The 11,326-nt window shown below is 35.6% G+C and overlaps 1 protein-coding gene across 5 annotated transcripts in view; it reads left to right on the plus strand.

Moving 5' to 3' along the window:
* Nucleotides 1-11,326, plus strand: part of LOC108969217 (potassium voltage-gated channel protein Shal) — a 172,881-nt gene that overhangs the window by 87,747 nt on the left and 73,808 nt on the right. The window contains exon 6 of one of the 5 annotated variants that reach the window (XM_018933794.1): nucleotides 733-789. The exons of the other annotated variants lie outside the window; for them this stretch is intronic. Coding sequence (XP_018789339.1) covers nucleotides 733-765 — 33 coding nt within the window. The 3' untranslated portion in view covers nucleotides 766-789. The remainder of the gene's footprint in view (nucleotides 1-732; nucleotides 790-11,326) is intronic. 5 annotated transcript variants of the gene reach the window in all.

The raw sequence follows: 11,326 nt of genomic DNA on the forward strand, positions 1-11,326 counted from the left end.
AATCTAACAGGGCGAACCTATTATTTCCCAGTTGGGTCCCACCAGGGGACATTTTGAAAAAATTTACTTTTGGAGTTGACTGTATTGAAGAGTTAGAAAAATCATTACAGAAAGAAGAAAAAGTAAATTGCGAAACACGTGAGACGAATTAGCTCGTAGGCGCGCTGTACAAAGTAGACACCGAAAACACTGAGAGAGCAACCGTATGCGTCGAATGGCAGTCGATGACTGTGGCCCAGATATATATACCAGCCTTTAACAAAACTATTTAATGCATCTCTTAAGTAAGGCTTATTTCCATCAATGTGGAAAAAGTCATTTATAATTCCTTTGCATAAGAGTGGTCCATTATACTATAGGGAAATAGCAAAGTTGTCAGCAATACCTAAACTTTTTGAAGTAACTATAACAGTCGAAATAACCTTCGGGATTTCTCCACTAATTTCTTGTTCTTAGTACGGTTTTCGTAAAGGGAAATCTACAGTAACTAATTTGCTTGAATTTATAACAAATGTATCAACGGGCTTTAGAGAGAATAAGCGTACTGATGTTATATGCACAGATTTTAGTAAAGCTTTTGATAAAGTAAACCAATTTCAATTCTTTTGAATAAACTGGATCTTCTTGGTTTTAAACTAATATTTCTAAAATGGGTTGCTTCTTATCTTAGTAATACAACTCAACAAGATATATTTAACAAATCTTTTTCTGACATAATCTATGTTCCTTCAGGCGTTCCTCAATGTAGCCATCTTGGCCCAATGATTTAAGGAATGCGGATGATGATTGGTAAGTTTTATACAAACTTTCAAAATGAACTGTATTTTATAACAATGATTTTAACTAATTGTAGGATGAATTTAATGATTAAGGTTTAATTTCCAGCTCTCAAGAAATGTAATTGTAAATTTTTTCAATAAACACCGAATATGGCAACGCTGGTTTTGCGAAGAAACTTGAAATCAACAATTGTTTTTTGAAGGTAATTCAAAGTAATCGTTAAATTCATCCTAAATTAGTTAAAATCATTATTATGAAATATAGTTCATTTTGAAATGATGCATAAAACTTACCAATCATCAAAAAAATATTTATATACTTACACACGTAAGTATATTTACTTTATTTATTTTTTCTTACTCTTCTAATGTGTATGATCCACAATGCGTAACCTGTTGTCAAATTTACTTTACTACAGCTCAAGAAATAAGGAATTGTTTTTCTTGAGCATTTACTTGAGAGCTATAACCCAACCTATACTTTGAATTTACTTCAAGAAACAACTGTTGATTTCATGTTTCTTCCCAAAAACTGCATTGCCATATTCGCATTTTATTGAAAACACTTTACGAGTATTTGAAGTAATATTTGTTTTTACACTTTTCTGCTGTGTTTTTTAGGACGAAGTTTGAAAAAATCTGAATAACTGGTTGTATTAGAAATATACTTATGTTATGGTTGTCTGATCCGACAAAATATACTACTTATTAAAATTTCATTCGCTAATTTCAAAAACTGACGAACGAACCTTTAAAATCAATAAAAAAAAAACTTCGCCTTAAAAATCGCTGACTCGATACCGCTTTCGACTCATAGTCTCTTAGGCAAGTTGTTCAGAAAAATCTGTAGAACATTTCCCGCATATGCAATGGTTCTTATTTTTTGCTCCCTATAAGTCGACTCGCTCTAAAACTTCGGCTTGTTATCTGTAGCTTCCATAAATCACAATCCTGTTTCAATATCTGTGGCAAGCAGCATAACGTCAACTACTCGTATAATCCACTTGCATTCCGCAATAGGGTTGTTGGCTCATTGTTGCTGGATACGAAAAACAGAGTCAGAGGGAGGGTGATATCTTATCTGTTCGAAAGTTACTGTCTCTACCTCTTGGTTCACATTTTGAGGAGCATTCTGTAGTTAGAGGTCGTATGGTTGGATAGGGGAGTTTCTCCAGAAAATATTATATATACAATATTATTCATATAGAGAGTCTCCTAAATCCAACCATAGCACCCGGAATTTGTGAGGTGGTATACTAAAGCCCACACCACAATATAAGTATACCGCATGAACGTTAGGAAAGTTCAAAAAAAAAAACATCAACTATGAGCAATCCTTAGGCATAAGGGAAACCGACAGTCTTCATAAGTCCGAAAAAAGTTTTTTTGGTGTTGGATTACCTGGCACACACCATCAAGAAAACGAGCTTGGCTGATCAAATAAGTATAATATAAATTTTAAATAAAACCTGATGTGGTTACTTATTCCCGCGTTGATCTTCAAAGGTTCTGCTGCTGTAGTTGCTGCCAATACTGCTGCTGCTGTTGTCGTTGTTGCTGCTAATATTGCTGCTGCTGTTTTGGCGCCTATTAGTCTGTCCGCTGTGATGATTCGTTTTATTGTGTCTGTCTTTTTCTTGGGTACTTCGCTGTTATATTGGCGTTGTTGGGTGTTTTTTGCATTGTCCTCTAATTCGTATTTAGACGAGTTAGGAGGACAATGCAGGGATATGTTCATTTGGTATGAACAGATGTTGATTCAAACAACTAATTAACGTTGGAAAAAATGGCAATAAACTTCACTATCAAACAATTAGCTAAAAATTTGTTACTAACTAACATAAAATGAATGTTGCCAAGTTGGAACAAACCAATCGCATGCAAAGAAAAAAATCATTCACTTCCTATTTCGTTGTTGTTGCTGATATTGTCGATTCAACCAGAGAACGTAAAGTATAGAGAAGGTGCAGGTTCGACTGCGAACATTTGTTAGATTTTGGGTAGGGAATTCGCCTCACAATTTTAACATTTTTTACTAGTAAGTATTTTTGTATTATGTTTCTTCCTAATAAAAATTAAATTTATCACAACAGTATACATATACATATATATGTATGTACATCTTCTATCATATTAATCTTATGTCTCTGAATATGCTCATATCATAATCTTATTATCTGCTCACATAAATGTATGTATGTATACGCATGTGCGCATTCAGAAATACTAATAATGATTTTATCACTTATCAATGTATTACATGTGCGCGCATTGATCTACATGCTCATATATATTCATTTATACTTGTATGTACATATATTTGTATAGATTTCCGAACAAATAATGCATAAGCATACAAACATATATATGCGTACACTTGTGAATATGTCACCAACAAAAAATTTAAGCCTTGTTCTACAAAAAGCAACTATTGTCTAAATAGCCGAAGCATCCCAAGGCAATACGGCAGCCAAATTGGCGAAGCCCAAATGTAGTAAATTTTACAACAAAAACGATTTCATTCATAAACGCAGGTGCATATTCTACAAGCGACCTCGCTTCATTCGTAAAAACAGACGCCGTAACATCTCCCCGAGCATGCCTTTGTCAACAAGTGTCTTTTCGCGTCGATGGCAAAAGCCAAAAATCATAAATTGAACATCTTTCTGGTGTTTGTTCTAAGTAAGAAAAGTGGCAACATAGCTGTTGTCGATTTACAGTATTTGTCAATTCTAAAATATTTTTCTGTGGCTCGCAAAAATCAGCGTCGATATGTATGCAAGCTCATACATATGTAAACATATGTCGGCGAARCTGTTACTGCGGCAAGGGAAGCGGCAACAATCGGCGATCGTTTGTTAGTTTCTTTCGGCACAGCTCGGATTTTCTACCAACAACAAAACGTTGTGATGACTCTTTGACAAAGGGAGAGCTGCGGCCATTGGTTGACCGTGACAACGGAGATGCGAAAGATGCATGCAGCTCCTGTTATTATGAATGTATGTGGCTAGCATTTGCTTTCGTAGACATACAGACAAATGCGCCAAAGAAATAATATACATATGTATGCCATAGAAATTCTATTGCTACAAACATGGAAATGATAACGAAATAATGCGAGTATGCATATTTTATGAAGGTCATCAATTTTCTTTGAAGAAATAAAGTTCATTTGGCGCACCTTCACTTTGTAATAGTCGAAATAAATATAATTTATTTAAAATATTAATTTATTTAAAAATCGATTTTGTAAAAAAAATTAAAATTTTTACCATTTCCATCCATTACCATCAAAAAAAGAAAATGGCTCATTTGATACAAAATAATCAAGYATATGTGACAATGGTTCATATAATTCAATATAACCATGCATATGTCACTCAGAGAATGCTTTTTTCCATTCTCTGTGTGACTTTGTATATTTTTCTACAAAGCTATTCTCTTTATCTATTCTCAGCCATTTTACGTATATTTCTGCGACGCACGTGCTCAATGCTGCTAAATAGCAGCGAGAGCGGCGAATTCTTTACCCAGATTCTATCGGCTCTGTTAGCCGCCAATCAATTTGCACCTTCTCTATACTTTACGTTCTCTGATTCAACTAGCTAGATATAGTAAAATGGGCCTCAAAACTATTTTTTTTAAATAACAATCACAGAATGCACGTGAATGTTATCTAAAAAATTCTAACTCGCTAAAATAAGACGAGTGATATCCAAGGTTATATTGATTTCAATGTTCTTTTTTCCAATAAAATCGTGCCACCGCGTTTCTATTGGTTGTAGTCGCTAAATTTGCACCAACGAATTTTTAGTTTTGTTTCCGTTGACGTTTCCTTTTTTATTGCCGTAGGCACCCTCCTTATCAGGTAACATCCAACTTTTCGGCTCCCATTAATATACACTCTTGGCCACGCAAAGTTTACCATTCAAAATTTTCATTTGCTGTGCATATTTGACAACGCTTTATAGCGGTACTTTATGGGCTATATAAATTTTTTATTTAGAAATAAGTCAAAGACAAGTCATTTATAAAACTATTAAAAATTAAAAACAAAACATATTCAGCTATATACAAGATCATTTAGTTAGTGAGCTTTACAAAATGAGCTCGAAATGTAAGAGACTGACCTGCGATGAAAAAATCATATTTTCTAACTGGAGGTAAATCGATGAAATATGATGATGTCAAAGAAAAATGTTCGTACTATATTATAAATACTTTTCATGGCCCTTTTGTTTAAATAATAATATTTTATATGATTTTTTGTTAAGCAATTGAAATTTTGTAAGTGTTCTTCAAGCTACAAAAAAAAATGGAAAAGTATGTGACACAACGAGGAAAATATTGACCTTCAATAATCTGCAAAAAAATTTTTGTTCATTCATACCATTCCAAAGTTATTAAATTTTTTGTCTTTCTACGGCTCTTAAAACGTATGGCACATCGAACGTTGCGCAGTGCGCTCGTAAGCCCCCGACATCTGTGTCGCAAGAAAAGCATAAGCGTATTGTATTACTCCAAAAACGCTAATTGAGTTACCAAATATTGCTATAACGGTTGGCCAACTGGCTTATAAATAATTATCAGCAAAAAAGCAAGCATGTTACATTCCTAGTACCCACCCCCAGCGAATGAAGTACCTTAACTTGAGATTCAACTGGCTCGAAGGCCCACGTGGAAACATTCATAAAGAACTTAATATTCCTATGGTAAGGAAAGAGATATCCCTTGGTAAATTCCTGCAATTAAAAGCGTTTGAAAAGAAGTTAACTACCAGCCTAGTAGAGAGCAACGTTCTACCAAATAAGCTCAACCACATTCTTGAGCTTCTTTAGTTTTAGAATTTAGATTTGAACACTTATTGTAAGGCTTTACCAAGCAGATCCAATAAATTATGAAATATTGAAAAATACAATTTTTTTTTTGTTGAAATATGAAGTTAAGTCGCGGTATTACTTTAAAAACAACAAAATCGGCCGCTTTTGTATAAGCACCGAAAAGCTGGTTTGTGTTTTACTCATTAAACGTAAAAAATTAAAAACTATAATTATAATTATGTAATATAATTTAGTTTACTTCTGCTTACTAAAAACTTAACAAACAACGAAATTGAAGAAAATCTCAAACGAACCAAAAAGATCTAACAAAAATTTAAGAAAGTATAGTGGTAAGATTTGCGTGGCCACGAGTGTACAAGCTGAACGTCTTCTCATTTCATTTGTTATATATTTTATCCATGTAGATCATCTTCAACACAAAAAGAGAATACAAACTTTTTTATTGGCGTAATTGTATAATGATATTTCGTACATGAAGCAAAAAAAAATATTTTTTAAACAAAATACCTGAAAATATGAATTCAGCTTTATTGAAAACCGCGAGAATAAAATATATTCGGTTAGACCCGAACTTAGCCCCTCCTTACTTGTTTTATATAAATTTTAACCATTATCTGAAGGTATTTCCTTGGTTATGTTCCTTGCAAATTGCGAAAGGCGATTTATCCCTGTTATTCAATAATTAAAAAATTAAAAAATTTAAAGATTTTTTTTGCAAAGACGGGATTTTTTTTATTACTAAACACTTTTGCTACGTTTATATATGTATGTTTAAAGTTGGTAAATTTTATTTTTCAGTGAATAATGTTGGCACTACAGCTGTGTGCCGATATACTTTTTTCCTTACACGTTTTGCGGTGAGCATGATAGTTAGGTGATGGTGCATCTGAAATCAAATAAAATAAGTTTTCCCTATTTAGTTTTTATTATAACGCCGTACTTTAAAGAAGGATTTGGCGAAATAAACATTTAAGGAAGTCGTGATGATTTTATTGAAAATATCGACTTTTGTGGGTCTAAAAATTCAGTAGTCCCAAAAAAAACTCTTGTTTCAAAAAAATTCCTTCTTTCAAGTATGAGATATTGTTGGTTGTGAGAAACCTTGCTAACCGCAGTAGTGCTTTTTAAAAAAACCTCATTTTGAGGTAATCGCGAACGGCACGTACTCAGGGCCCATAGGAGAGCGCGCTGTTCACTGGTGTAACTTTGGTTCTGGTGCTCCAATCTATATGAAATTTGGAAAAAATTATCTTAAAAGGATGTACTTTAAGAAAATATCGAAATATTGATTTTCAAGGCCACACAAATGTAGCCGAGTTAACAACAGCGCGCCAGTCGTTTCTTCTTTTCGCAAGGTGGCGCCAATTGGAGATTCCAAGCGAAGCCAGCTCCTTCTCCACCTGATATTTCCAACGGAGTGGAGGTTTCATCTTCCTCTGCCGGAGCTGGAGTGTTTTCGCCCACTCGGACAACATGATGTAGCCAGAACCTCTGTCTCAAAAAACTCGTAACATCGTTATCACACTGGTTCCAACATATGCGAAATTATTTATGACTTTGAAGTAATGACTGTGAACAGTGACGTGGGAGCCTAGAGGCGAGTGGGGCGACTGGTTGTTGGATGACAGGAGATATTTCTGTTTCAATGTTTACAAATTTACGCGTACAGATTCGCGTATTTACAAAGCGCAAACGACTATGGATATCATTCATATATATTATGAAATATATAAGTATGTATTTCATATCAAAGCACATAAGTATATACATATGTATGTATGAGCAATTTGACCCTTTTAACGATGAATTCCATTAAATCTGTTGAAATGTATAATAAAGTCATATTTGCATTATAACCTAAATATTAAATTAATATACTTAGGTATGATAAGTTATATATTAGAAGTTTTGCATATGCATATAATTGCAGGTACATGTAAAAAGATTCTAAAAAAGCATACTCATAATGTTCACATATTGACACTTGTAATGTATGTCATTTTGTGTGCACGTAAACAAATTTGAAAGAATCATACGGATAATGTTTGTAAATTTGTCTACCCACAACTTTGTATGTAAATAAATACACCCGACGACAAAGCGTCCCAGCATTATGTTGTTGGTAGAAAATCCGAGCTGTGTACAGCTTCGCCCACAAACCAGAGTAAATATGTATGTTTGTGTGAGAGCTTGCATACATATCGACGCAAATTTTTGCAAGCCGCGTAAAAATATTTCAGAATTACAAAAGATTTTTTACATTCTTTCACAAATGTAGTCAATCCCGGCTATACATATGACACAATCAAAGATAGAGATTTTAGTGGTTTGTTAATAAAAAAATAACATGGTACATAAGAGACTGAGGATATTTAAACGAGTCGCACTTAAGACAATAATTTCTATGATATTTCAAAAAACAAACCGTGAGATGCAGCAAGATATAATATAGGCTGTTAAAAGTGAGGAGGGAGGGATTTGATTTTCATTTAAACGGAGTACTACTTAGCCGGGATTGATTGTACACATGAATCAGAGGAATATTGAATATTTTCTTTGAAACATTTCTTGAAATGAAAATCGACAAATAAGCTATGTTGTCAATGTTATTCACATATTTTAATACTGATTTTTGAGTGGTTGTCACTTTTCCCTTCTCATATATTTCAGAAATAAATTCAATTTATTATTTTTAGCTTTCGAAATCGTCGCGAAAAGACGCTTGTAGGCAAGGCATGCTCGGGGAGATGTAATGGCGTCTACTTTTATGAATGAATGGAAGATGCTTTTTAAAAGTACGTTTGCGCCCATGAATGTAAATTTTGTTGTTGTGTAATTGACTATAAATTTTGACGTCGGCAAATTGGGTGCCATCTTGATTTCTGATGCTATTTCAGACGTTTGTTGTTTTTGCAAACAGTATTTGTAATTTTTATGATATTTAAGGCGGTTGCGGTTTTTGTAGAACAATATTTGAAGTTTTCGCGGGCGACATAATTACATGTGTATACAGATATGTTTATATGTAAGTTTGTGTATATATTATTTGTGTGGAAATGTCATGCGCACATATGTATATGTACACACATACATGTAGAGCAGTGCGTGAGTTAATTTTTACATTAAGTAAAAATGAGTCAAAAGAATATATTTTGAGCTGCACCGAAATGTGTACTCTTTACTTATACTCTTAAGACTAACTTATTACATGGTTCTTACTTCTATTTATACTAACTAGTATGTTTACTTATTACTAGTTGATAGTTTCTTTAAATACADATTATATTATTTGTTTAGGTTTGTTTACATATATATTGTTTGCTTAGATACATTTGCTTTGTCTTAAGATAAGATTTTTGTGGTATTCAAACTCAATGTTGTTTTGATACTTGTTGTTAGGATTGTTTGTCGTAGTGATACTGCATTTCAATTGTTACAACTCAAGGTTGTTTGCATTCTGTTTACTGAAACAAAAGGTTGTTTTTATGTTTGTTATTATTATAAGGAATTCGTTCCTTAACTCGCGCACATTATGTTACTGATAAATGATAATATCTTGATTTGAAATTGATTTGTACTTACATATGTACATATGTATCAGCAGGATCGATGCGTATGAAAGTTTTAAATGATAAAAGGTGTGATTTATATATATATATTATTGTTGTAATATATTGGTTGTCAAAAAAGTCTTGCGGTTGGCGTTGAGAGCGCGTAGTTCTAGTTTTATTCGTCGCATCGGGTCATGCTATACCTTTTTGCAAAGCTCATTTCACGCACCAATACGTGTTTGATTGATTGTCGTTTCTTTTAAGTCCTTCGTGAGTTATAGCGTCGCAAACATGGATCAAAATAAAGAGAAAATACGGCATATTTTACAGTACTACTACGATAAAGGCAAAAATGCATCTCAAGCCGCCAATAAAATTTATGCAGTTTATGGACCCGATGCAGTTTCCATTTCCACCGCACAACGACGGTTTCAACGTTTTCGTACTGGTGTAGATGTGGTCGAAGATGCGCCACGCTCCGGAAGGCCTGTCGTCGAAAATTGCGATAAAATCGCTAGTTGGTCAAAAGAGACCGGCATAGTAGCAGCCGTAGCATTGGTAAAGAGCTGGGCATGAGTCATCAAGAAAAATGTTATAAACAATTGAAAATTCAATAAAAATACCGCAAGACTTCTTTGACAACCTTATATTAAGTTTTTTAGGATATTATGATAATAAATCTTCTTCCTCTTGATTGGCGTAGACACCGCTTATGCGATTATAGCCGAGTTAATAACAGCGCGCCAGTCGTTTCTTCTTTTCGCTACGTGGCGCCAATTAGATATTCCAAGTGAAGTCAGGTCCTTCTCCAATTGGTCCTTCCAACGGAGTGGAGGTCATCCTCTTCCTCTGTTTCCCCCGGCGGGTACTGCGTTGAATACTTTCAGAGCTGGAGCGTTTTCGTCCATCCGGACAACATGACCTAGCCAGCGTAGCCGCTGTCTTTTAATTGGCTGAACTATGTCAATGTCGTCGTATATCTCATACAGCTCATCGTTCCATCGAATGCGATATTCATATTTTACAAAGAAGCTGATGCATGCTCCTTATCAGCTCTTTGCCGCCGTGTTTGAATAGCTCGGCCGGCAATCCATCGGCCTCTGCCGCTTTGTTGTTCTTCAGGCGGGTAATTGCTATTCGAACTTCTTCCTGTTCGAGCAATGAAACGTCTGCTCCAACGTCGTCGATTGGGGCATCGGGTTCGCCTTCTCCTGGCGTTGTGCGTTCACTGCCATTCAGCAGGCTGGAGAAGTGTTCCCTCCATAATTTAAGTATGCTCTGGGCATCGGTGACTAGATCACCTTTGGGCGTTCAACAAGAGTATGCTCCGGTCCTGAAACCTTCTGTGAGAAGCCGCATTTTTTCGTAGAATTTTCGAGCATTAGCCCTATCGGCTAGCTTATCAAGCTCTTCGTACTCACGCTTTTCGGCCTCTTTCTTTTTCTTTTTGCAAATGCGTCTCGCTTCCCTCTTCAACTCACGGTACCTATCCCATCCCGCACGTGTTGTGGTCGATCGTAACGTTGCGAGATAGGCAGCAGAGTTTAAAATGCCGTCCCACAGTTCCCTTATACCGAGTTGTTGACGAGTGCTCTCAGAGAGCAGGGGTGCAAGCCGAGTAGAAAATCGTTCGGCTGTCTGTTGTGATTGCAGCTTCCGACGTAGAACCTTCCTTACGTTTGACGGCGTGCGTTTTTTGCTGCACAGAGGCGCGTGCGAATCTTCGCTGCAATAAGATAGTGGTCCGAGTCGATGTTAAGACCTCGCAGTGTACGCACATCTAAAACACTAGAGACGTGTCTTCCGTCTATCACAACATGATCGATCTGGTTGGTGGTTTTTCGATCCGGAGACAGCCAGGTACCTTGATGACTCTTCTTATGCTGGAATCTAGTACTACAGACAACCATATTTCGGGCCCCGGTGAAATCGATCAGCCTCAACGCATTTGGACATGTTTCCTCGTGGAGGCTGAATTTACCGACGGTAGTGCCAAAGATACCTTCTTTGCTCACCCTGGCGTTAAAGTCGCCAAGCACGATTTTGACATCGTGGCGGGGGCAGCTCTCATAAATGCTTTCCAAGCACTCATAAAAGGCATCTTTGGTCACATCGTCCTTCTCTTCCGTCGGGGCGTGGGCGCAAATCAGCGATA

The sequence above is a fragment of the Bactrocera latifrons genome, unplaced genomic scaffold (genome assembly GCF_001853355.1).
Source record: "Bactrocera latifrons isolate USDA-ARS-PBARC rearing strain unplaced genomic scaffold, ASM185335v1 scaffold_244, whole genome shotgun sequence".
In the NCBI taxonomy this organism is placed as follows: Eukaryota; Metazoa; Arthropoda; class Insecta; order Diptera; family Tephritidae; genus Bactrocera; species Bactrocera latifrons.